The sequence below is a fragment of the Hyaena hyaena genome, unplaced genomic scaffold, assembly GCF_003009895.1.
Source record: "Hyaena hyaena isolate Hyena2069 unplaced genomic scaffold, ASM300989v1 scaffold_46, whole genome shotgun sequence".
NCBI classification, from domain to species: domain Eukaryota; kingdom Metazoa; phylum Chordata; class Mammalia; order Carnivora; family Hyaenidae; genus Hyaena; species Hyaena hyaena.
This window is the reverse complement of record NW_024080678.1, coordinates 3091194-3119065: the sequence shown is the minus strand read 5'-3', so window position 1 is coordinate 3119065 and position 27872 is coordinate 3091194. Positions and strand designations below refer to the sequence as shown.

Below are 27872 nucleotides of genomic sequence, written 5' to 3'. Positions count from 1 at the left end.
AAAAATCAAGTTATACCTGATTTTTCCCTAAGTGACTCATTCTTATTCTTCCACAAAATGAGATTACAAGAGGAATCCTGTATTTTAAAAAAATGTTTTTATTTTAGTCCTTCCTAGAGGAATACAGATTTGAATGAAATACATTCATTCCATAAATACATTAGCAGCAAAACCTTCCCACCAGAGTCCTATCTGCTCCAGCCCCAAGGCTGCACCTTAGAGCAGGAGAAACATGATACATCAACCGTCAACTCAAGGATGCGTCTGCTTCTTGCTGAAACTGGGTATGCAGGTGAGACCAGGTGAAAGACAGGACAGATGAACTAAGCTGGGACGTGAGACACACCCAGGTGGTGACCATTAAGCCTTCTATACCTTCGAAATTCTTTGGCACCCACCATGCTTAACTGATGAGATCCTTCACAGTCAACTGAGGTCTAACCTTGCAAATGCACCAATGTGTTTGGAATCATCTGTCATTCCGAGTTGGCAACATTTTAATAGTGTCTTGTTCTCTTCCACAGGATAAATCAGACATAAAGGATCTTTCCCTCATTCCTTCCATGGTCCAAGATACCACTTTCCCAGCTGAGTCCACATGTGCTTGTTGTCAGATTATCCAGCAGGCATTATTTGGGTCACTGCACCTCTGGGTCCCCTTTGTCTGGAGACTGGAGGCTTTACTGGAGACAGAGAGACACATTTCTGAACCTACATGTTCTCTAAGGAATAATATCCAGGTGGCTCAACCTGGCTTCCGTCAAAGCTAGTTTTCTGGACAGTGACCCAGGTATCTCTCCTTTTCTTTTCTCCACCACTGCCCGCTGCCTGGCTGGTCCTTTTGTATCTGCCCTCTAGGCAACTGCTGAAATTCTGGGAAGCAAGGTCTACCCTAAACTCCCAAGAAGCCAAGAGAGATTAAGGCAGGTCTTGCTTCAGAGTTGTTGGCTGCAAAGTAACAAACTTACACTGCTGTGTTCCAATCCATTCTGGGCTGACTTAAGTCACAATAGTCTACATAAAACAAAACACCAGAACCACAATCAGCAATCAGGATGACTGTGAGGCAGGGGCCAAGTTTAGAGTGCTACCAAGTCACAGAGCTGGGAGGAAAATGGAACAATGGAAGAATTTAAAATAAATCTGATTGGTCTGGGCAGAGGACAGCTTTGACTCAAGCATCACCTAGTCTCCCATGTAAATAAAGAACAGACTTCAAAAGCTGACGCCTTCCTCCCCATAATCACTTAAAAATAGGTTACCTGCTCTCTTTCCCCAATCTGTTCTGAAGTGTTTTCATTAGGATACTCTTCTATAAGTGCTTTATCCATTCCCAGTCTGCTTTGACTGTTGGCTGGAATAAAATCAGAAACCATTTTATATAAAAACCACTGTAGTGGATAACTAGTTGTATGTTTTTCCCTTTTGCATTTTCCATCCAAAATAGTTGGCTTTTATTTATGTGCCGAGAGAGACTCATCTGCCGAATACACAGCACTGTTAATCCGACAGTCTTCTGTCCCCACAGAGTCTGCCAGCTCTTCCTCCTCGGAGTCCTCTTCTTCCTCCTCCTGTGCCGATGAACTGGACGTAGGACCTTTGCAGGTTTTCAGGTGGCGGGTGAGATGATATTTGGTAAGATAAGCCTTTGTACATTTTTCACAGACATAATCGCGTTTTCCTTCATGAGAATTGAGATGTTTCTTTAAATGATTTGTTCTCAAGAACAGCTTATCACACTTGGGACACTTGATCTGGCGTTCTCTAAGAACAACACAAGGAAAAACATTTGACTTGGGGTAACACATGACAACTGAGGCCCACGTTTATTCTGCAAAACCTCGGGTCTCGGTCAGAGGAGCTCTACCGTCTAGTGCATGTGCTGCCAAAGTGAGCACAGCTGTACTCTTCTGGAATCAGATTACTTTATAGGAAATAGAAGAGTCATAAAACATCTGTATAGTTTAAACAGCATAGATTGACTTGAGCTATTTGTATCTATCTCCTTTGTGTCTAATGTTTATGAAATCCATTCCAGTTGCTGTGAGAACCAGTAGTTTGCTCCCTTCCACTGCTGTGCACTCCTTACAAACATACCACAACTTCTGGGTGGTTCGGGATTTGTCTACAGTTGATGGATGTTTGGGTGCTTTCCAATTACTATCACAGGCAAGACCACTATGAATATTTTTATACTTGCATGCTGTTCTGCATATGCCTGAGTTTCTCTACGGCACATACTCAGGTGCAGTACAGTAACATGAAAGGGTATGCACAACCTTAATTTTGCTGGATAATGCTAAACTCTTCTCCAATGTGGTGGGGGGTTTTGTTTTTTTTTTTAAGATTATATTTTTGGGGCGCCTGGGTGGCTCAGTTGGTTAAGTGTCCAACATCTTGATTTTAGCTCAGATCACAATTTCATGCTCATGAGACCAAGCCCCACATCTCACTAGGCGCTGGGAGAGGAGGCTACTTAAGATTCTCCCTCTCCCCTCTGCCCTTTCCCTGCTCAAATGTGTGTGTGCACAGTTTCACATGCTCTCTCTCGAAAATAATAATAATAATTTATTTTTAAACAATCTCTATACCCAACATGGGGCCTGAACTTACAACTCCTGCTGTTGTAAAGCAAGAGTTGCATGCTCTACCAACTGAGCCCACCTGGTGCCCCTCCAATGTGGTAGTAAGAATATATACATGTCCCTGTGTAGCAACATGGATGGAACTTGAGGGTGTTATGCTGAGCAAAATAAGTCAGGCAGAGAAGGACAAATACCATATGTTTGCACGTATAGGAGGATTAGGAGGAACTTAACAGAGGACCATGGGGGAGAAGAAGGGGGGATATAGTGGGGGAGAGGGAGAGAGGCAAACCATGAGACACTCTTGAATGCTGAGAACACACTGAGGACTGATGGGTGTAGGGGGGAAGGAGAAGAGATGGGCATGGAGGAGGGCACTTGTGGGGATGAGCACTGGGTGTTATATGGAAACCAAGTTGATGATAAACTATTTGAAAAAAAAAAAAAAAAAAAAAAAAAAAAAAAAAGAATATAAACTCCTTGAAGCCAGGGACTTTGTTTTCTACATCCTATAGCTCCAGAGTCCCTCAGTGCCCTCTACTGCTGGGAGAAGGTGGTAGAAATGCTAAGGAGGTAAGGCTTCAGAACTTCTCAGTGCACCCTACCTCTTCTTCGAGGATTTTAACCTTCTTTTATCTGTTTTGCATATCGAGCCTTTGTTATGCTTTTGTTCAGCTGCTCAAAAAAAGAGTTAAAAAAAATTCCTAGTCTACACGATTTCTTTGTTTTTTTTTAATCTCTAAAATGCCTAAGCCAGAGTTACTCAAACCTTGATAGAACTGACATTTTGGGCAGGGTAATTTTTTGTTGTATGGGATATGGTTACCACCACAGTAAGAGCCCATTACGTATTGGCCAGGTGGCACAAATGTTTGTGAGATGACAACATTTTTGAGCAAAAACCTGAAGTGAGACAGAAAAACAGGGAGATACAGAATATGAGGAGAAAAGTAATAAAGATGAAGTGGGAGACGCCAGCACAACCACATCATGAAGGGACTTCCAGACTATGATAAAGATCTTCTAACCCAAGTATGATGGGAACAATGAAGAATTATGAGCAGAGACCATAACAGTCTGACTTGTGTCTTAAACAGATTACTCCAAGGGCGCCTGGGAGGCTCAGTCGGTTAAGTGTGCAACTTCGGCTCAGGTCATGATCTCACAGTTCGTGGGTTTGAGACCCACATTAGGCTCTGTGCTGGTAGCGAGGAGTCTACTTGGGAATCAATCTCTCTCTCTCTCTCTGCCCCTCCCCAACTCATAGATTTCTCTCTCAAAATAAATAAACTTTAAAAAAATAAATATAAAATAAATAAGTGGATCACTCTGGCTGCTATGACCGCATGCAGTGTTCTTACGTGTGTGCCTGGGTAACTGTATCAGGCACGCACGAGGAGAGAACAGGAGCAGGAAGGCTGACTGAAAGACTACTGAAATGGTCCATACAAAAGATGCTAGTGGTCTGGATGAGGTAAAGCTCAATGAAGAATGGAAGACCAAGTTAAAGATGGCTCCACGGTGTCTGACTTGAGCCACTAGGATGAATGAATGGTGGTACCATTTGCCAAGGTGGTGAACATTGGGGGAAAATCAAGTTTGTACACATAATATTAAGAGTTGAGGTTTGAGTTGCCTTAGTAGACAATCAAAACCCAGAGATGCTGACTGAACGGTTAGATATGTAAGGCTGAAGATATAAATCCTACAGCCGGTATCTAAAAAGCCATGGGACTAAGATGACCCAGGAAGTAAGTGTCCTGCTCCTGTTCTCAAGTTCCTTTCTGAAAGGACAGACAAAGCCAGTCTCTGCTCTATGCCTCATGTTCTCCTCACACTGTAGAGGGAACTCCCCCTGCATTTGGCTTTAGGGCTGTAGCTGGGTTTTTTCCTAAGCAGATAAAATGAATTCCAATAGTACTTTATCCATTTTGAAATGTCTAAGGTAAAAATACAAACATTTAAAAATTTTACCAACGATCTCCATAGGAAATCTACAGTTTTTTTCAAAACTATTTTGGGGTGGCTGTTGGTTAAGTGACGAACTCTTGATTCTGGCTGAGGTCATGATCTCATGGTTTTGTGGGTTCGAGCCTCACATCGAGCCCTAAACACTGACTGCGTGGGGAACCTGCTTGGGATTCTCTCTCTTTCCCTCCCTCTCTCTCTCTCTCTGCCCCTCCCCTGCTCATGCTCTCTCTCAAAATAACTTAAAAAAAAAAAAGTATTTTGAGTAGTATAACTTTTATGAATGACTTACACGCTAAAGTCTTGACAATCTAAAAACTTTTTATCCCATGGGAGTTTGGCAAAGAGGCTTACTGTATACCACCACTGTGACAAACAGTCCAGATCTACATTTAAGAGAAGTGTTTTCATTGGTGAATAGTGGATGTTCCAGCCAATGCTCAACCCCAATGGAGAGAAACAGTTATACCACTAACTGCAAAATAACCTATACTGCATTATGCTGTGGGCCACCTGGGAGGCTCAGTTGGTTAAGTGTCCAACTTGGGCTCAGGTCATGATCTTACAGCTCGTGAGTTTGAGTACTGTGTCAGGCTCTGTGCTGACAGCTCAGAGGCTACAGCCTGCTTCAAATTCTGTGTCTCCCTCTCTTTCTGCCTCTCCCCCACGCGCACACTCTCTCAAAAAATAAATGTTTAAATTTAGGTTTTTTAATAAAAAAACATTAAAAAATACTTTATTTATTGCATCATGATGTGAAATGGCTACAGAAAAAGCAAGTGCAAATTCAGGCATCACTTGAAAGAAGAGAAAGCCAAGTTAATGAAGAAAATAACTCCACTTTATTAATGTTCGTTTCTGGGTACCAAATTTGAAACCAGGTGATAAGAGGGAAAGTTGCAGAAATTAGGGACATTAAGGCTGATGAAAAGAGGGCTTAAAAGGAAATACGACAGCAATCCTAAGTATGAAAGTCTGTAAGTTTAAAGACATATTAAATTTAAGTATATCATTCCAGAAGGCAGATGTAGAATGAATAGAGGCTGACATAAGCTGATTCAAGCAAAACTTTTCCTCAAAACTAAATCACCTGTGTGGTATTCAAGAAGAAACTATTTAACCACTTGTCATAAACACTGTGGAAACAAGTCTTCCATCTGGATGAACTCAGTAGCTCTCAACCCTGGCTGGACATCACAGTCACTAGGGGAGCTTTTAAAAAAAAAAAAAAAAAAAACAGCCCAGGGCTCTACCCCTAACCAACTAAATCAGAATCTCTGGAGGTGGGGTCCTGGCACCAACTGTTTTTCACATTTTCTAAGTGATTATTATGAACAGTGTTGCAGGTAGAATTTTGTGTGCCCCACCCCCCCCCCAACTAATCCGTATGCTGTAGACATAAACCACAATGTCACGGTATTTGGAGGTGGGGCTTATGGGAGGCAATTAGATTTAGATGAGGTCATGAGGATGGGACCCCCATGACGGGGTAAGCGTCACATGAAAAGGCAGACAGGCCAGAGCTCGCTTGCTGTCTCCCCATTGTGAGGATACAGCAGGAAAGCAGCTACCTGCAAGCCAGGAAGCAGGCTCCCATCAGAACCCAATCATACTGGCACCAATCCTGGATTTCCAAGCTCAGGAAGGTATTTTGGTATGGTGGCTCAGTTGACTAACGTAAGCAGCTGGGTTAAATGATGCCAGAGATCGCTTTCAGTGCCAGTATGTATATTCTATGTAGTATTTGATAGTGTGTCTAATTTCTAAAATTTCACACTAATACTGAAGCTATTTCATAAAACTTTGCTCTAAAAAGTCATTTTGAGCGTTAATAAATGTAGATCCAAACTCAGTGGATGTTTTAGTGTTTCAGGTTGCATTTGACTAGGAATGAGACAAAAGAACTAATATCTTAACTATACCTTATCAGAATATCAAGTTTCCATTGAACATAAATTTCTAAATAGTACCTCCATAACATAAGCCAACAAAAGTTTTCTCCCTCTTTTAACATTTTCTAAAAATAAAAGCCCAGGACCACAAAATCTGTTCTCTTCTTTTTACTACAACCGTAACTAACACAGCCCAGACATTTAATTACACTTGGATTCATGCAATAAACTTTTTAAAAATTTTTTTCTTTAAAGTTTATTTATTTTTGAGAGAGCAAGTAAGCACAAGCAAGGGAGGGGCAAAGAGAGAGAGAGAATCCCAAGCAGGCTCCATGCTATCAGCACAGAGCTCAATATGGGGCCCAATCTCAGGAACTGTGAGATCATGACTTGGACTGAAATCAAGACCTGGACGCTTAACCAACTGAGTCACCCAGGTGCCTCTCTCGCAATAAATTCTTTTTTTTTTTTTAATGTTTATTTATTCATTTTTGAGAGAGAGAGTGCATGTGCATAAGTAGGGGAGGGGCAGAGAGAGAGAGGGAGGGAGGGAGATAAAGACACAGAATCTGAAGCAGGCTCCAGGCTCTGAGCTAGCTGTCAGAGCCGGACATGGGGCTTAAACCCATGAACCACTGAGATCATGACCTGAGCCGAAGTTGGATGCTTAACCAACTGAGCCACCAAGACTCCCCTCATGTAATAAATCTTAATGAGTCTAATATTTGACCTTCTCCTTCAATCCTTTATAAAATGGAACATCTCACCTTGACTTTTTCCTAAAGTCCTTCAACACCTGTATAAGAGACTGAATACACTTAACATTATTGAACCATATACTTAAAAGCGGCTAAGACAATAAATTTTACGTTATGTTTTTTACCATAATTAAAACACACACATGGCATAGAACAGTGCCTGCTACATGGGGAGGTAAAATCCTTCAGTGGCTCCCCATTATTTCCAGAATGAGATTTATTTTTTCTAGTGAGATAAAAGGCTCATGACTTTACTCCCGCCTCTCTCTCCATTGTTCTCACATGCACACTATGCTCTTAACTGTAAAGAACCACTTGTGTTCCACAACCCTCATGTATGTGTTTCCAAATGTGCCTTTCCTCTGTCTAGAATACTATTCCCACCCCTTATCCTTCCCTGCCTCCCTAAATAATTCTAATTTATCTTAACACTGAGCTCAGACTACCAGGAAGCTCTCCCAGGACAACCTGGCCAGGTCTGTGACTCTCTTCCACAGCCTCTCGAGATCTGATGCTCACTCTAACTGCAGCAAGGTCTGGTAGTGCTTATTGTTCTGCTTCTCTTACTGGACTTTGAGCTCTTTAAAGACAAGATCTGTGTCTTCCATCTCTGTATTTTTACTACTTGGCATAATGCTGGGCATCAAGGAGATACTTAAACATTTATTAAATTAAATTAGATTATGTGTTGAAAAAAAGTAAATACAGAGAAGTGAAAAATAAGAAAAATAAAGCAAAAAGTAAAATCTTCCAAGATAGAACCAAAAACTTAGATTTCCAACTTTGCTTGGCTGTGCGGACCCAAGCAGTAGCTACCAGGGTGCCAAAGGCGGGGGCTGAGGATGGGCAGTGCGAGCTCACCACCCCAGGAGCATGCTAGCTGTGGGAGCACTTACTGTGTGTGGATAAGCACATGCTGCTTGAGGTCCTGCCTTCGCATGAACAACTTGTCGCAGTAATCACACTTGAGATTCTTCTCGCCAGTGTGGATAACCATGTGGGACTCGAGGTGAGCCTTCTGGGTGAAAGACTTGTCACACAAAGTACATCTGTAGTTCTTCTGACCTGCACGTGAACCCAAAGTGCCACACTGTGACTAAAACAATCATTAGCACTCTCAAGATGAACAGGCACACGTATGGGTATGTGGCTGAGGCAGCAATGAAACAGAACTGACTGGTACCTGGAACATCACTCTCTAGGACTATCCACCTAGAACCAGCCAGAGAAAACGAATTTATATTCTGCAGCTAAAGCCAGTGAAGCTAATAAACCTGACCTCCTTCTAGGACCATTTACCTGAATGTATATAAGTACTTTTTTACTATTTATAGCTGACATAAGAGATAAAATCTGAAAAAAAAAACTACTACTACTTAAAATCCTAGAACCAACCTCAATTGTTTTAAAAACCTCATGAATTCTAGCACTTGTCTGCAAACATACTTTCACAACCTAAGTCTGCAGTTTCCCTTTTTTTTTTTAAACATATGACCTCATAAACCAGGGATGAATTAAAATACTCTTAAGAATGCAGAAATAAGATTACTCAAATCAGGGGCTGGCAAACTTTTTCTAAAGTCTAGTCTGTATCTTAAGCTTTGTGGGCCATATAGTCTCTGTTATTACTACTCAGCCTTAATGCAAAGGGCAAGAAGGAATTTTATTGTCAAAGATTTGGAGAACCAGGGACTCAAGCAAGAAAACTAAAACTTGATCAGTTATTTTGTAGTATGTATTTTAAACAGTAAGTCCTAAAAGAAAGAGGTTGATTGCATGGAATTTAAAAAGTGGAACCTCAAAAAGCAGAATTTGGCAGTGTTTACTAAGCAATAGTCGCAGGAGAGAAATTGGCACTGGCTGGTGACCAGGAGTGAGCTCTAATCGGAGGCTCCAATTGAGCTGGATTCATTCTCTAACATCTTACTTCTATACCTGCAAGACTATCTTGCTGCAATTTGTTTACCACCGCCATTTCTAATTGCTGCGAAGTTCCATTTGGATGGTCCAATATAACGTACCTGTATGTATCTTGAGGTGGGTCCGCAGGTTGCTGGGATCACTAAAAGCCTTGCTACAGAAATCACACTTGTGGGGCTTCATACCCATGTGACCCATGAAGTGGACATGAAGTTTGGAAGGAGAAATAAAAGCCTGGGGGCACATGGAGCACTTCCACTTCCTCTCTTTGCTGTGGCTCGGCCCATGGCTGCTGCTGTGGCCCTGGCTATGAAGATGGTTATGGATGTGGCTGGTAAGGTGAGCTTTGAACTCTGTATAGGAATTGCACTCCTTGCCACAGTTACAGAGGTGCACATCTGGGTGTTCAGGAACACCTTCAAAAAAAACATTACTCAATGTCTCATTTTAAATTTTAAAACTTGTTCTTGATGTTAATGTTGCTTACAGTTCTCATTCTACCAAAATTTCCACCTTGCCCATTACCTGAAAAACTGTCTTGTTCAATACTCTATTCCCAGCATCTCACAGAGCATGCCAGACACAAATACTGAATTAGAATACATTTCCCAGGCAAAAAAGTTTTGTTAAAAAAATTTTTTGTACTGGGGTAGTGGGGCGCCTGGATGGCTCAGTCTGTTAAGCGTCTGACTCAGCTCAGGTCAGGATCTCATAGCTCTTGAATTCAAGACCTGTGTCGGGCTCTGTGCTGACAGCTCGGGACCTGGAGCCTGCTTCAGATTCTGTCTCTCTCTTTCTCTCTGCCCCTCCCCCAATTGTGTTCTATCTCAAAAATAAACATTAAAAAAAATTTGTTTTTGTAGTACAAACTCTTAAACATCACTTGTCATCATGACACAGGTCAAAGGAAAAGACTATGAAAATTAAAGCAATTAAAGGAGATTTTCTGTTCTTTATGAATTTAATCACAATGGTACTGGCTCAAAAGCAGCCTCAGGAACTTCAAACACCAGAAATCAAAGTCTTAACACAAAGTTCCTTTCAAATAAATACTACTTAGTCAATAATATTCACCTTGTGAAGAACCTCACAGATTTTAACACTTCTAACATAGGGGTAATATTCTACTTTTGTACATACAAAGGTATGTAACTTGCTTCAGCTTACATGCAAATCATTACCAAAAGTAATTCTGGTCCTTGGTGTTTTTACCATGCTAGATTCAGGAGAAACAAGTCTTATCGTAACTTACCAATCTGCTGAGCATAATCCCGGCTGTAATAAAAAAGCAGTTCATTTTCAGGAGGGATATCTTGTGAGGTGCAGAAATAGATTTTTCCATCATGGGGATAGGCCACCAAATTCTGCTCTTCCCGGTTCCTAAGTTATCACATTTAATAGATCAAGCAGACCAATTTTGAAATATACACTAAATATATCATATCCCTAGAACAAAAACTCTATATGAAAACTTAAGCGTAACTACTTTCTTTAGGTCATTTTTCTAATTCTCTACCCTATCTATCAGGAGGGGCTCGTAGAGAAACAGAATTCATACTTCCATACATCAGCTGACTGTCCTTCATAGTCAGAACACTAGAGAGTCTACCACCGGAAGTCAAGTCAATAAAACGAAGTCTCTTATGAAAAGATGACAAAGACACAGAGATAGAGAACTGAACAGGAATTAACTACAACAGCCTGAGGGGTGACTAATAGTGATCATAAAGAGAAGGTACCCACTTGCAAATTCAATGATAACTGTATCATTCTTTATTGTGCTGGCAGTTTAAATAAATTATTTACTTAAAAACAGGATAGTTTCCTGTGTTTTGACTTATAATCACCATTGGTCAGCAACTATTGGAGTAAAGAAGGTAAAAAGCCTTAGGCCTTAACATATATTCAGGCAGCAGTACAATCTGGATTCTTTGGCTCTTCCCTATTTTATGCAAAGCTTCCTAGTGAAAAACATTCATCCAGACTACTCTCACCTGGCTTTGCGCACAAACATCATCCAGTTACATTCATTTTCATCAGTTGTAATGATGCAGAATTCTAGGACACCGTTGTGGTAGATCTGCCAACAGAAGGTAAACATACACGTCAAATGAACTGACAGACAAACGAAGCGCTACTAAATTGAGGCTAGCAACAATCTCATTTACTCTGCAGCAGATCTCAGCCTTCCCAGTCAGTGGGGAAATCCATGGTTGCCTTGTCACACGTTTGTCATCCCACCAGTCCCCCATTTCCAGCAACGTCATAAATACCATCGGAGACTGACAGTTAGTGCTCAAGGTAGAGAATGACTTTGCTCTGGATTATTCACATTTTGGCTTGACTGGAAAACACAAACAAGAACAGTCTACTTGTCTTCATCACCTACCACACGGTGGGGCTGGATAACTGAATGCACATAAAGGTCAGAGAACCATCTCTTCTCATTCTTTTTCCAATGGACCTAGCATTCTTCTATATTCCTTTTGGAAACCAAAATTGAAGTCCCCAGTGCCAGAGCACCTTATCTTTCCAACAATCATAAGACCTACTTTCCTCTCACTCCAGGCATCATTCTCAATCTATTGACTACGAGTGAATCTCTATTAACTCGTTACAGAATCTCTGTTTATGTCAAAACTTGCGTTTCCAGCCTCTCCCATTAGGAAATTAGAGAAATGATCTCAGCTTCCAATCCCAGAAGGGTTTCTCAAGCTAACTATTTGAGAAATGTTTTCATTGATTACAAAATAAGACTTTCGTCATATAAACAAAGTCCATGGCTTCAGCTGCCACAAGTAATTAAAATGAAGCAGCACTGGATTATCTAACAAAAGGAAGACTAAAAACAGTTTATCTTCTAAACTCAATAGCTGGTATTTTGCTAAATATTATAATTTGGCTGCAAAAAACAAAAAGGATATAATATTAAACAAATGACAGACAAGTAAATGGCATGGTAGGACTTTACTACATCACTTTTACTACTCTTACACTTTAAACTATGTCACTATAATAAAAACATCCAAAAGTCAACACAAGAGCTTCATGAACACTGACCTTCCATATATGGTTAACCGCCTTGTCTGTCCATTCAGCTACTTCCATGGAGTGACTCTGCTGGCCAATGAGAGGTCCAAAGCAAGTCCGCACAGGAATGGTTTCTCCAGTCCAAACACCTATCAGGGAAAAGACACCAACTACCCAATCAATGATTTAAACATCTAACAGGATATACAACAGAGAGTAGCTTCGCTCATGTAAAGAATCTTATCTTCAGTGAACCTAAGAACTACTGATACCCCAGCACTCCTGTGAGGTAGCTAATTTATGGGTTCTAGCCTATAAATATGGAAAATGTAATGAACAGATTGAATGAATCTCAGAAGAAATATGCAAAGAACCACTATCAAAAACTTCTAAACCTAGTTTTAGACACAAGGAACCAAACCAAGTCCCTTCCAGATGACTAGAGAACATTACTTGATTACAAAAACATGGACCAATTACTACGAAATAATTCCTAAACCTAGTTTTAGACACAATGAACCAAACCAAGTCCCTTCCAGATGACTAGAGAACATTACTTGATTACAAAAACATGGACCAATTACTACAAAATAAATCAAACTTATAAAATCATCTGTGCTTAAAGCCTTGCTCTATATTATTCTAAGCTGTTTAATGCTTTCAACTGACTCATGCCCAAACTACAGCTGAAAAATAATGAATCTAGTTTGATATTTTCAAAGAAATGGCACAGCAATTTAGAAACCATTTTAAATTCAAATGTGGGTAACCAAACTCCGGCAGTCTACGCTTCTTATTCCTTTCTCCTAAGGAGTATTAGGAAATTTAAAAACATTTGATCTATCTTTTGTGACAAAAGGCTATCAGTGGTAAATTTCCATGTGTTACAGAAGAAACATCCGTTTCAAGGAGTGTTTTGTTGTAATTGTTAGAGGACAATACAACCAAGAATAAACATCTTCAGACTGAGGCCAAGATTTTCTCTTTTATTCAACTCTGATTCTAAGAAAGGGGAATTTTCTCAATAAAGTTTTAACTTGATTTATTGCTATTACTAGACAAATGTTCCTAAAAGAATAATTCTTAAGCAATAAATTGACTTTTGAATCAACCAAATAATGACTAAATTATACGTATTCACTTTTACAACTCTACCCTACAAAGGAAGAGGACTAATGGGCTTCTAGAGTTCCAAAGTTCTTACCAACTTCTGCTCCCACAACTGACTGGCGAAGAACAAGCTGTTTTGGGAGAGAAAGCCTCGCCCTGCTCTCTATTGGAGTGTCAGGAACAAAAGTCACTGGTCCGTGATCAGGGCAGTCTGAGGGATAGGCTCGGTCACAGAGAGTGCACCCTATGGATGGGAAATTTGAGAGACACAAATGGGGTTAGTTCAAGCAGCCTAAACTGCCACCTGCTTTTTAATTTAAATGCTAATTACTAAAATGTAACCAATAAGAAACAAAGTTCTAATAAAAATATTCTCATCAATCACTTTCTTACACTAAAATACATATCCCATTCTTAGATCTCTCTCTGACAGGATCTGATTTTTTTTTTTAATCCCACAGGACAGTTTTACTATTCAATCCATAAGACAGTGATTGAAAAGTAACACTATATTACTTCAAAAATGAAGTACTTTATTCCTTACATTAGGTAAACACCTTTAGATATGACATCTAACGTCCCGATTCCAATTCTACCCAACTACATGAGGAAACTGAGCTGAAATGCTGTCACGCAAAGCCAAAACAGAGATGACAATACAGGTCAAGAGAATCAGAGCCAGCAGCACCACTGTTCACTTTTGTTTCACTGTCAACTAACTGGTCAACCAGGTTCTGATGACACATTCTTAAGAAAGAAAGAAAGGAATGAATGAATGAATGAATGAATGAGGGACAAAAATTGACCTCTTTGGGACAATAGGTAGAATCAGATTCTTGCAGACACGTTTGCTTAAATTCTTAATTTCTTACTGTTCATACGGTCTTTCTTTTTGCATTGTCAGAAAGGGTGGTGCTTTCATATACTGTTCTCTACACTTACTGTAACTTCATTTTTATAAGCTCATGAGTGTCATTCTCCAAAAACCTTTTGCTTTATTTCTGTTAAGGAAGAGTACACATGACCCTATTAGTCAAGGATTATGTCCACACTTTCCGAATTTGTCCACAAAATACTTGGAATACATAAACCTTAGAACCACAGCCATCAGAGTGTCTTTCTTTTCCTGAGCAATCATTACACATTTCTATTTAAATGACATAAAATACCAATGTTTTCATTTTTAGGCAAAGCAGAGATAGTATCTTACTTCAACTACTACTTGACTAAAAATTCCTTGACTATTAGAGATCCCCTACAGTTGGTGAGAACTGATTCTCCAATGCGCTTAACAAGAATCCATGTTAAATCTCCAAATGAGATTCAGATTTCTCACCACAAAAATGCTTAGAGGCTTCTCCAAAAATACACAAATGGCCAATGAGAACATACAGAGGTTCAAAATCATTGTCATTGGGGAAATGCAAATCTAATCCACAATGAGATGCCACTTCACAGCCAGTTAAGTTGGCTATAATAGACAGTGTGTCAAAGATGTGGAGAAACTAGAACACTCTCATACCCTGATGTTGGGAATTGAAAATGGTGCAACCACTTCAGGAAACAGTCTGGTGATTTCTCAGAAAGTTAAACATAAAACAATTCTACTCCTAAACATATACCTGAGAGATGTAAAAACATGTTCATAAAAACTTGCACATGAATGTCCATAGCAGCATTATTCATAATGGCCAAAAGGAGAAACTACATATTCGAGAATGAAAGGTGGATAAACAAAATGTAGTATCACCATACAATGGAGTATTACTCAACCATAAAGAGGAATGAGGTACTGGTTCATGCTACATGGACGAGCCACAACATTATGCTAAAGGTAAGACACGGAAAGCCACAGGTTGTATGCTTCCACTATATCAAGTGTCCAGAAATGGCGAACCCATAGGAAGTAGATTAGTGGCCGCCTGAGAATGGTGGCAGGGAAGGGGCGGGGGGGTAGTTTAGAAGGGAAGGAATGATGAGCGACTGCTAGGGGGGTATATTTATGGGGTGACAACATTGTTTTGGAACTACGTAGTCGTGATGGTTCCACAACCTTGTCAATATACTAAAAACCACTAAATTGTACAATTTAAAATGTATATATGAACTATACATTTTTTTTAAAAACACACATAGGAGCAAGAGGGTCTGTATGCCCACATCAAAAAGGATCGACAGGCATATTTAGGCCTCTTCTGATCTTCTGCTAAGTTAATAAGCCTACACTGATCATGTTTCTAAATTAATATACTTTAAAATTATAAACTTCAGACTTTAAAAGTCCTCCTCACTGCTTGGCTTCTGAGGCGCCAGAAGCCGTCCCACTCTTCTGACCCTCCTGTTCAGCCTACTTTGGGAGCTCTTCTCCTGCCAGTGCATCTTAACATCCCCAACCCTCTCATATGCCACCTCGCACTAGGAGCTAATTTCACCCCACCTCTAAGGCTGTGATTAATGCCTTAATGCTGAAGATTCCTAAATATCTGCACGTAGATCTCTGTGTTCCAGATTAAAATTCTCACTAAACACCTCTACTGGGTATTTTATAAGCACTAAAATCAACAGGTCTGAAACCAGATCCATCATCAGTCCTCAAAAAAACAAAAAAAAACAAAACAACAAAAAACAACAGTCCTCTTTGGCCATTATCTTAAGGAGTGGTACCACTACCCCCTAGTCTCTTGCCAGAAACCAGGCCTATCTTCTTACCCTTCTCTGCCCCTAACTTCTGTAAATATCCCCCACTTTTCCTCACCATCATTCCCTCTACTCTAGGTTAGAAAATCACCTTTCGCTTAAATTATGGCATCATCTACTTTACCTGCTACTTGCCTCTAACAAACTAGTGCTCACTTTGCAAGAGAGGCCCCATCCCCAACCTCACTCCTGAAGACCCTTGACTGGTCTTAGAAAACTCTGTGTGTTCTGGCTCCTACTTCTTTCCCATCATCCTCCCCCACCCCCACTTATGCGTCAGCAGTTCTGAACCACATAACTTTCTTTTAGTTCTAGCACGTATGGGTGCCAACTCCTGTCTGAGATGCTGTTCTTCCTGATTCTCTGCTGCCAACATCTTTGATGTCCGTCAGGTCTGTGGTAACACATACACAGCGTCCCCTGGTATGTCTTCCCTGTTCCTTCTGTGGCCTAGATGCCCCCTCAGACTCCTCTAGACCTGGCACTTAATCCCATCTTCCCACTTATATCATGTCACAATAGCTTGTTTCCTTGCCCAGGCTTCCCATCAGACGATAAGCTCTTTAAAGGCAGCTGTGCCGTTTTCTACCCCGCATCTAGCAGAGGCTGGCATACACTAAGCACTCAACATGTTTCCTGCACAAATGAAGTATGCCATGACACCAACAAATCAACAGTTTTTATACTGCTATTTGTTATTGCTGACCTATAAAAAGAACTTTTACATGCCCAATTACAGTACTTTTTATGCAATCTGAGGAAAAATAAAAACTGCATTTGTATCCACCTACGTCTTTCCACAGGGATAAAAAAAATTACATGTGACCTAATAAATGTGTCTTACGTTGAAAAAGCACACAGAATGACACACAGAATACCTCACTGAAATTTACTTCTATAATTAACTCTATTTTTGAAACGCAGGGATAGATCTTGAATATTACTGAGCTGAGCTTATCTGTAAAACACAGAAGGAAATGACTATGGCTTCCTTACTTCAGGATACTATAAGAACCAACAAAATGTCTGTATGTCATCTGACTTAAGAAAATGGTATTAACATAAAGGACAATACACACAAAAAAATTCCAAAGTCTAGTTACTTTCTATACTCCTTTAAACAATACCTGACTTTGTGACTAAGTCTGTCAGAGATGATAGCCCTTTCTAGCAATATTTCCAAAAGAAAAAGGCTAAGCACACTCACAAATTGTAAACAAGGTTGCCATATTTTCCTTGTTTGAATTGGAGTCTTCCATTTGCAGTGAAGGTGGTACAAAAGAAAGACTGTCTGAAGATACATCTACATGACCTGTCCCCATAGCAACCTCCTGGGTGATGGAGGAGACAGCCACAGGTTCTAGGCTTAGGCCAACTTCATGGAGGGAAACAGATTCTAAGGAGGCGAGGTTGTGTGAGGTAGAGAGTGCCACGCTTACAGAGTTGGTGCTCATGGCCACGGTGTGGATGGAGTCACTGAGGGCACTGTCAGACATCCCGTTGACCCGACTTGCAATGTGGTCTGTCTCCATGACCACAGGGAGCTCCAGGCCATTCCCATGAATGGGTATCACACCACCATGTCCTACAGCGTCTGCTGCAAGGTTGTTGCTCACAGAATCTACAGACAGAGGTTCATGACTTCTGGAGCCATTTGGGATTTGGGAATGCTCGCCTGCAACTCCGTCCATTGTAAGCTCTTCTGCCATTCCATCTGTAGAGATTGGGCTGGTAACCCTAGAGACGTTCTCCATAGTGATTGTTGTGTCCAAGGCCACCTCATGGCCATCACTGGGATGAAGACTTTGGGCACCATGTGTATTCACAGAGCGAGAGTCTATTGAAACAATGCCTGGTTCTAATCCAACATTTCCATTGGACTGATAGGGATCTAGAGCTGAAGCGTTGTTGGCGATAGATAATGCTGTATTACCATCAACATTTATAGAATTAGGGTGGATATACTGAGGTGGTGGTCTGTCAGCTAAATAAGATAAAATGCCTGAAAAAAGAAAAAGATGAGATTTCAGACACTTTTTGTGTACATTGTTAAATATAAGGAATTCCAAATCTTAGAATATATTTTCCTTTAAAATATAACTAAATCTCTCATCTACTTCTTTGGTTTAGCTTACTTTTATACTTTATAAAAATAGCAACATAGGAGTGCCTGAATGGCTTAGTCGGTTAAGCGTCTGACTCCTGATTTCAGCCCAGGTTATGATCTCATAGTTCATGAGTTTGAGCCCTGTCTTAGGGCTCTACGTTGACAGAGCAGGGCCTGCTTGGGATTCTCTCTCTCTCCGCCCCTCCCCAACTCATGCTTGCTGGCTCTCAAAATAAATTAATAACAACTTAAAAAAAAAAAACTTGAAAAACAGCAACATAAATAGACCATAAAATAGTCTCCTATTTGGTTTAACTGATATATATACCTTATAAACAGCAACATACACGTACCATAATTCAGTTTTCCCTGAGAAACTCAGAAATCATAAAAAAAAATTATGCTCCTTTGAAGTCACTGGAAATTGAGCATTTAAAATGATGCCTTTAATATATACATAGTTGGGGGGGGAGGGGGCGCCTGGGTGGCTCAGTCGGTTAAGTGTCCAATCTCGCGGTTCATGGGTTCAAGCTCCACATCAGGCTCTGTGCTGACAGCTCAGAGCCTGGAGCCTATTTCAGATTCTGTGTCTGCCTCTCCCCAGCTCACACACTTTCTCTTTCTGCTTCACTCTCAAAAATAAATAAAGATTAAAAAAAATTTTTTAAATATATACATAGTTGGAATTCCTGAAACCTAAGATACTGAAATGTCCCCTATTATAGCTAAAAGGTAAAGTGACTTAAAAGCAGATCTTCCACATAATTTTAATTTAATAAAAGTTAATTACATACAACTAAGTTTTAAGTTATTAAACTATCATAGCACGTTAGGGTCTATTCAAAATAAGTCAAATGTTTCTGCTTTATTAAAACCAAAAGAAATATTTAAACACTCATGCTCATAAGGATGTGGTGAATGGTAGTTGCCGCATTGCCAGTGGGAGTGTAAATTACTAAAACCTCTTTGGAAAATATATCTATCTATATATTTATATAATTAAATATATAGAAGTACATATGTACTTAATACAGCTACTCACATGCAAGAGCATACGAACCCCAAAAACACTTTTATATGCTCTTGCACAAGAAATTCCACTTATAGTCATCTTCGCTAAATGCATTTTATAAATACTATACACAAAAGCATTCTTATAATAGTAATAAGAACCTGGAAAAGCCAAACTGTCCAACAATAAAGACTGATATAATAAATAAACCATGGAATATCCATTCAGTAGATTGTAATGCAGCATTAAAAAGAATAATTATGAAAACCATGCAAAAGTTAGAAAAAATAACTATGTAACAACACAGGAAAATGGTAAGTGGAAAAAGTAAGGATACACACAATCATATAGAAAGTATCGTCTTAATTACAGAAAGCAGTAAAACTCTATACACCAAAATAAAAGACAGGAAGGAAATATACCAAGAAGATGGATGATGGGACTATGAGTGGTTCTTCTCCCCATTTGCTAAATTTTCTGACATATACACTGAAAAAGTCAATAAACTTAAACAATATACTTTAACTTATAGTAAATAATGACACTAGCTGGACATGTGGTTGACAGGAATTACAACTGCAAAATCGTAAAAATTAAACCAAGGAAATACTGGAGGAGAAAGGAGAAAAACTGTTTGTGTCATTAAGAAATTAAGCCTAGTCAAACTGCTATATTAATAATGTGTTATCTGTACATTCCAAGAGGAAAGGTACAATAACATATAAAGAGTTCCCCCCCCCCAGAGATTAATATCTAATACTGACAAACAGAAAATAGGGTTATTCAAATATTTAAGAAGAAGAGGCTCTAGTCTTTCTTCAAATTTCCCAAATAACTGTATTACTTACCAGGTAGAATGGTTCTGAAGTAACTGCTCTCCAGGTGCGGGTAAGGTGGTGGAGGTAGGGTGTAGTTTCTTTCGGGTAACCCACACATCACCCCTCGATCCCCAATACCCATTGGGAGCATCAGAGACAAAGCAGAAGGCAGAGAGCTCAGGGAAGGACCCAGGTTTGGAATTGCCACTGGCAGGCCTACAAACAAAACAGTTTCTTCTCAATTAAAAGAAAGTAAGTACTTAAAAATTCTCTCTATAATCACTAGCTAAACTCTTATATGAAAGTTTCTGCAGATGGGGAAAAAAAAATCTCATCTAATAATAGCCCTTTATATGCCCAGAGAGGTAGTGTTGTGCAGACATCCACAAACAGGTCCTAAAGTTAGTTCTCAAGTTAGTTTTAAAATGGTCAAGTTGATTCTCCAATTGTCTGTATTGCTTTAAAGTACTAAAAACATTTAATTGTAATTAAAAACCTTGTTTATTTTTTAAATGCTTGTTTATTTTTGAGACAGAGAGAGACAGAGTGTGAGTGGGGGAGGGGCAGAGAGAGAAGGAGACACAGAATCTGAAACAGGCCTCAGGCTCTGAGCTGTCAGCACAGAGCCCAATGCGGGGCTCAAACCCACGAACAGTGAGATCATGACCTGAGCCAAAGCTGGATACTTAACCAACTGAGCCACCCAGGAAAAAATACCAAAGTTCACAGGAGTAGTCTTTGAGCAATGATATTACAGATTTTTTAAACTTCATTATTTATTTTTACCATTGTATATGGTGAGAATGTTTTACTTTTTAAGAAGTCTTACGTGGGGGGGGGGGTGCTTTGGTGGCTCGGACCATTAAGTGTCTGACTTCAGCCCAAGTCGTGATCTCACAGTTCGTGAGTTTGAGCCTGCTTCGGGTTCTGTGTCTCCCTCTCTCTACCTCTTGCCCAGTCACGCTCTCTCTTTCTCTTCCCCCTAAAATAAACAAACATTAAAAAAATTTTTTTTTTTTAAATTCTTAAGAGTTGTGCCCGGGTAGCTCAGTTGCTTAAGTGTCCAACTCTTGATTTCAGCTCAGGTCATGATCTCATGGTTTGTGAGATTCAGCCCCACATTAGGCTCTGCACTGACAGCGTGGAACCTGCTTGGGAGTCTCTCTCTCCCCCTCTCTCTGTCCTCGTTTGCCTAAGCGTGCATGCACTCTCTCTTTCAAATAAACTTAAAAAAAAAACTTTAAATAAAATTTCTTAGATATGCTTCTACTTGGAAGTTAAATGCAAAACTACAAATATACAGTCTTTCTGTATTTCATGATTAAAAAAATTCAAACTTTAGATTGTATCCACCTTGGATTACATCTGCAAGGTGTGGAAGTGACTTACTGTGACTAGGTATAATAATGAATACTTACCAACTGAGCAGTGATTTATTTTTGCCCATGGCATTGTTTTTTAATGCTCTACAAGTGCGTTCACTAAAAAGAATGCCTAAGAGATAATCAAATAAGTTCACTAATCATTTTTTTTTTAATTTCTTTTGTGGACACTGAAAGGAATGTGGAAACCCTAGTTTAGATGAATTTATTTAACTGCTGCAATAGTAGTAATTAAGCAGGTAATTCCCTACAGAGAACTATTTAAACAACTTGTAGATTTAAAATCTCCTTAGGGACGCCTGGGTGGCTCAGTCAGTTAAGCGTCCAACTTCAGCTCAGGTCACGGTCTCATAGTTCATGAGTTAGAGCTCCATGCTGGGCTCTATGCTGACAGCTCGGGAGCCTGGAGTCGGCTTCAGATTCTATGTCTCCCGCTCTGTCTCTGCCTCTCCCCTACTCTGTCTCTAAAATAAATTTAAAAAACTTAAAAAAAAATTTTAGGAATAAAAATACCCTTAAACATTAATTCTTATTTTGATAAAGAAAGTCCAATACATTACAATGTCACAGATCTTTAATAATCACTAGCTTACTATGGTAAGAACCAAGCGCTTCTCTTTTTTCTATTTTAAGAGAAAAAGAAAATAAAGCAGATAAAAAGGTTTTAAAAGTTCAGGGACAGAGAAGACAGAGCTTTTCCTGTATGACCCCTATCTGAACGCTGAGGCTCACGGGGCCCACCCGGGCGCTGCATCTCTGCCACCTCCTCTTTAAATTCTCAGCCTCGTATATTTGCAGCTGGTACAGTTTTGGACGTAATTGAAAATAAAGCTCAATTTCTCCTATTTACTGGGAAAAGTTAATAAAGTAACTTTCATTCTCTTCTCTTAACCCAGGGATGGAGCGCCAAGCATGTGAACCAGGTAAGCCTAGATAAAATGCCAAGCAAATTACAGCTCTAGATAAAAGGCCACCAACCCAAGGGGACTAATCAGAAAAAACTGCCACTCCTGTCCACCAGAACCCCAGGACTCCACAAAAACATCTCTTCCATTAGGCTGCTACATGTGGAAGTGCTGTTCACACCTGCCTGGCTTCCCCTTTACACTCTTACAGGGGCTTTGACTCCCTGTGGGCCCCATTTAGAATTGATGATGCAACTAAGGCTTGAAATCCAGTCGCTCTCCCTTCCCACTCACCTGGGGCAGGGATGGCATTGTGAGTGGGTGAGGCAGCCAACCCCAGGTGACTCCCCGAGACTGGCAAGGCGTTGCTCACAGAGGGCGAAGTCAGCTGCTCCATCCCCACTGGGCTCAGGTTCATTTCATTCATCCTAGGAAAGAGCACACACACAGTTAGGTGGAATCTTATCTCAATGGCTCCATTTCAAGGTACTACAGAACCTGAAACAATCAGGGTAGGGAAATGGGAGCTGACCAACTACTAATTCATTTTTATGCTTACAGCTCTCTGACAGCAATGTCATATTCCTTCTGATCATAAAGACTTTGACGATAAAAACATCAGAGACATTAACCCAATGTCACAAAGCAGAAATATTATTTAACTCATGTGTGCTTTGTTCCAAACCCTATGCACCCTACCTAAAGGAAAGTGCCATCCTTAGAGCACATGGCAATAAGAGTTTAAATACCCAAAGTTTTTTCTCTCACAGTATTTTCTCCAAATGGCCTATTACTCCATACCAGACTTTTGTAGATGATTGGTTTAACCCACTCAAAAGAATTTTTACTAATTCTTTTCACAGGAGTTACAGTCATACTGGGTCTGAATTAAATTATTAATAATGAGAGGCATCTGGGTGGCTCAATCAGTTAAGTGTCTGACTTCGGCTAAGGTCATGATCTCGTGGTCTGTGAGTTTAAGCCCTGAGTCAAGTTCTGTGCTGACCATCTCAGAGCCTGGAGCCTGCTTCAGATTCTGTGTCTCCTTCTCTTTCTGCCCCCCCCCCCCCAAAAAGTAAATAAACATTAAAAAAAATTTTTTTTAATTATTAATAATGTGAAGAAGCACCATATTTCCTCCATGGATTAAATTTTTTTAAAACTGTATAAAAATCTTTTAAAAATCTATTCTATTTACTTTTTTTTTCTTTTTTAATTTTTTAAGTGTTTGTTTATCTTTGAGAGAGAGAGTGTGTGAGCGGGTGAGGGACAGAGAGAGGGAGACACAGAATCTGAAACAGGCTCCAGGCTCTGAGCTGTCAGCACAGAACTCGATACAGGGCTTGAATCCACAAACTGTGAGATCGTGACCTGAGCTGAGGCCAGATGCTGAACAGACTGAACCACCCAGATAACCCTAAATCTATTTTATTTACATTCAAGTTAGTTAACATACAGTGTGGTATAATATTGGTTTCCAGTGTAGAACCCAGTGATTCATCACTCACATATAACACCCAGTGCTCATCCCAACCAGTGCCCTCCTTGATGCCCATCATCCATTTAGCCCATCCTGCCACCCAACATGCCACCATCAACCCTGTCTGTTCTCTGAGACGCTCTTATGGTTTGCCTCCCTCTGTTTTTATCTTATTTTTCCTTCCCTTCCCCTATGTTCATCTGCTGTGTTACTTAGATTCCACATGAGTGAAATCATAGGATAGCTGTCTTTCTGACTTATTTCACCTAGCATAATACTCTAGTTACACCCACATTGTTGCAAACGGCAAGATTTCACTCTTTTTGACTGCCAAGTAGTATGTCACTGTATACAGACACCACATCTTCTTTACCCACTCATCAGTTGATGGACATTTGGGCTCTTTCCATAATTTGGTTATGGTTATTGTTGATAGTGATGTTATAAAACTCTATAAAAATCTTAATATCCTCCATATAGAGAGGTTTATTACATAACCTTTGCTAGATACTTTATACAAAGTTACTTCATATTCTCTCACTAATTCTTCAAAATAAGGTAAATGGGGAAATCAGGCCCAAAAAGGACATGTCACATGCCCCAAATCACACAGCAATTAAGATGACCACAGATCATGCTGTAAAATACTGCCAGAAAGTTTCTCAATACATCACACTAGCTTTTTGTTTGTTTGAATCTACAGACCATTTTTGTCAGGCCAAAAAAATCTGAGAATCACTTTTTTAGGCAATCCATCTTATATTATCATTAACAATGTTATCAAAATAACAGTGATTTGAACAAGATGCTATCGGAGGTTACTATCAGTAACTTATTTCCTGTGTTAGAACTGAGAGACTGCCATATTATAAACATTAGAATTTCAAGAGGCTAGCCAACAGGTTATCCAAAGGAGGTCACTAACGACCGCCAATCCTGAGACTGAGAATATGTATGGGGAAGAGCAATGCAAGTTCTTCTGGGTGTGTCTATGTACATGGGAAGGATGAAGAAAGAGATGGGGAATCAAACGTATCTACATATTCCTTAGTAGTGAAAGCAAACCTAAACAAGTTTTTAATGTAAAAAAAAATATCAGTAGTCAATAAACTTGAAAATAATAAGAGCTCACACTTATTACCCCCTTATTATATATGCATTTAGGCACTGACGGAAGTAATTTAAACGTAATGATTCTACCTAATCCTCATAACTGCTGTGAGATAGGTATTATTTTTTATCCCATTTTATAGATGACAAAACTGAGACTCAGAGAGGCTAAGAAACTTAATCAAAGATTACATAACAAGGGGCAGAGTTGGGATTTAAAAACAGGTCTGCCTAATTTAAGAGACCTAAGCTGACTCATTATGTTGTATACCTGAAAGTAGCATAACATTGTGTGTCAACTATACTTCGACAAAATATTTTTAAAAAAGAAAGCAAGTTCTTCGCTACAATTAGAAAGAAAATTACCCTAAAGGAACCATTTTGCCTTTTACATAGTTCCAATAATTAGGATCTGTGTATTTATATCGTGAGTTATGTTTAAAGTCCCACGTAAACCTGGTCCTGCATTATTCTACATCCACAGGCTTTAATCTTACCCCGGACCAGGTATCTCATAAAACTAAGCTCTCAGACATTAATAAAATGAGCAAGGCCAACAGAGTACAGGACCTTATATAGAATAGGCACTCTGAAATATATGATCTGGATGAGGCAATACATTTTCATCTTTACTAGAAAGGCAACTAGAAGCATATGACAAATGAGGTGCATCAAGGACAGCACATTAATAACAGTACAAGTATTTAATTATGCTATAAAAGAATGAAAAAAAAATCCTTATAGCCTAAAGAAACAACAGCTACCTATAGTTTTGGAAGTTTCTAGGCGTGGGTTTGTTTAAAAGACTTTTCCTGTAACTTCTTTTTTTTGATTTTTTTTTTTAAATTTCTAGGAGAGAGAGAGAGAGAGAGAGAGAGAGAGAGAGAGAGACAGCGTGAGCAGGGGAGGGTCAGAGAGAGAGAGAGAGAGTCACAGACTGAAATAGGCTCCAGGCTCTGAGCTGGCAGTCAGCACAGAGCCTGACGCGGGGCCCGAACCTACAAACCACGAGATCATGACCTAAGCGAAAGTCGGATGCTTAACCGACTAAGCCACCCAGGCGCCCCTTTTTTCCTGTAACTTCTTACAGCTACAAATGTAATTAAAACCCTACAACCACCGGGGCAGTAATGACCAATAATAGATGGCTACCATATTTTTTTAAAGTACACCTAAAAGTCTATAGCTTCAAGTCTCATTCTAAAAATTCCTGAATTTAATCTGTATACCTAATCTCCAGATAAAAATCAAAATGGTGTTTCTGGGTTGACTCCTAGGCCTTCTTCTCAAACCAGTTCAAACCAGAGTTTAGCATGAGGCTCAGCAGATTCCTGCTTTGTCGTGAGTCACTGAAATGTGATGACCTCAGCAGCCATAAACCAAAGGTAACTAAGATCTCACAGAAAGCAAGCAGATGAAGGTATTTTACAGTAAGATCCTAAAACTCTCTTTCTAAAGTGCAAATCTATTGTACCTATCTTTCTCATACGGGGTTCTGGGAAGCAAGCTTGGAAGTAGAGCTAAAAATCAAGATACCAATCTCTGTCTTCTTCCCTACTCATTCCTGGAAAAAAAAATTATTTCCTTCACACTTCTACAGCTTATGTGTGTTTCTAACTGACCTACAGAATAAACCATTTGCCAGTTGCTAATCTTGCAACTTTTTCTTAGAATGACATAATCAGAAGCTAACTGAAATGCAGCCACTTTGCAAAATGCAATGGACAGTTTCAGCAACTTCAATGAATTCATCCTCTTCATCCTAAACATACAGCCTATGGAAGGGTCCCAAAACAACAGCCAAATGTAACTCTATCCGGCACATACCTGTACTGCCATGATATAAAGTACTCAAAACATTAGCATGAAACCTGCAAACTAAGAATTCCTCCACATTACTATCGGAGCCATAGGGTAACCGGCAAAATTCAAGGTGAAGCGTGGTGTTAAGCTAAAAATACACTGCGGAATCCAGATCACGATACTCAAATAACTCAAAAGGCACAGGGAAAAGATGTGAATGAGCCAACAATCAACGTGTGGCTATCTGGAACGATTCACATTTGGAGTAAATTTGGTTGCACGAGACTGTATTCAACCCACCTCTGGTTCCCGGATTTCTGGTCCCCTTTGGGACATAAATCCATTTGCAAATCGCACCTGTAACCTTCCCCGTGGCACCAAAACCAAAGAACGGCACTCTGAAGTCTGATTTGCCAAAACGTTTCCCAAAGAGGTCACCGGCACGGAGCACAACACGCTACTCACCTGTGATGCATCTGCTTGGGGCCAAGTGTCAGAGAAAAGAACACACGGGCGGCGGGGAACCGGCATCAGGGTTTGCGTTCCAGGGTCACGTGCTACTGCATCTTGCTTACAACCGCTGCACAACCGCGGCCCCTCGGCCCCGCGGCCGCCCGGGGCCGCCCAACTTCTCCCGAGGGCCGGCGGCCACGCACCCCGCCGCGAGATGGGGCATGCCGGGGGACACCTGGGGCTTTTCCTCCAGAAGCTTCGGGAGGGGGGCTGCCCAACCTGGGGGGGGGGGGGGAGAGAACACGGGCCGTCACCAAAACGAGGAGGATGCAGTCCCCGTCCCCTCGCCACCGGAGAGCCCGGGCGCTTCGGACATCGCCTCCCAGGGTCGGCCGACTGACGCGCCCGCCCGCCGGCGTGGGGCCCGCAGGCCCAGCCGCCCTCGCCCAGCCCCGGCCGGGCCCGTGCGCAGCCCACCTGCCGGCCGCGCGGGGGGCGCGCGCGCCTGCCCCACCGCTTTGTTCCTCATCCGGGCAGAGCTTGCCTCGGGCCCTCCCCGCCCGCTCGACCCCCGCGCCCCGGGGGCCGCTGGCCTAACGTTTCCCGCCCGGCCCGGCCCAGCCCGCCGACTCCTCAGAGCCGCACCCTCCGAGGCGCGTTTCCGGCTCCTCAGCCACTCGGGGCGCCTGCCGCTCCGCCCCTCGTGCGTGCGCCCCTCCCCGCCGCGGCCCGCTAGCGGCGACTGCGTTCCGGCGCCCCTCCCTTCCCCAGCCCCTTCTGCGCGTGCGCACCGCGGAGACCCAGGCCCGAGGGTGCGGGGTCGGGCGCGGCTCGGGAGGGAG

The 27872-nt window shown here is 40.9% G+C and overlaps 1 protein-coding gene across 3 annotated transcripts; it reads right to left on the bottom strand.

Annotated features, from left to right (window-relative positions):
* Window positions 1-80: 80 nt before the first annotated feature.
* PRDM4 (PR/SET domain 4) lies at window positions 81-27872 on the bottom strand. Of its 3 annotated transcripts, none has more exons than XM_039230435.1 (12): window positions 27822-27872; window positions 27043-27309; window positions 22479-22612; window positions 19928-20113; window positions 17168-17962; window positions 13358-13507; window positions 12184-12302; window positions 11118-11203; window positions 10376-10503; window positions 9225-9539; window positions 8100-8268; window positions 81-1764 (listed from the first exon to the last, which is right to left on the bottom strand). In XM_039230435.1, the coding sequence occupies exons 2-12, from the start codon at window positions 27051-27053 to the stop codon at window positions 1455-1457; spliced, it is 2403 nt and encodes an 800-aa protein (XP_039086366.1). In that variant the 5' UTR covers window positions 27054-27309; window positions 27822-27872; the 3' UTR covers window positions 81-1454. The 3 variants fall into 3 exon arrangements, with proteins under 3 accessions (XP_039086366.1, XP_039086364.1, XP_039086365.1); XM_039230433.1 differs by lacking the exon at window positions 27822-27872 and adding an exon at window positions 27676-27746; XM_039230434.1 differs by lacking the exon at window positions 27822-27872 and adding an exon at window positions 27508-27640.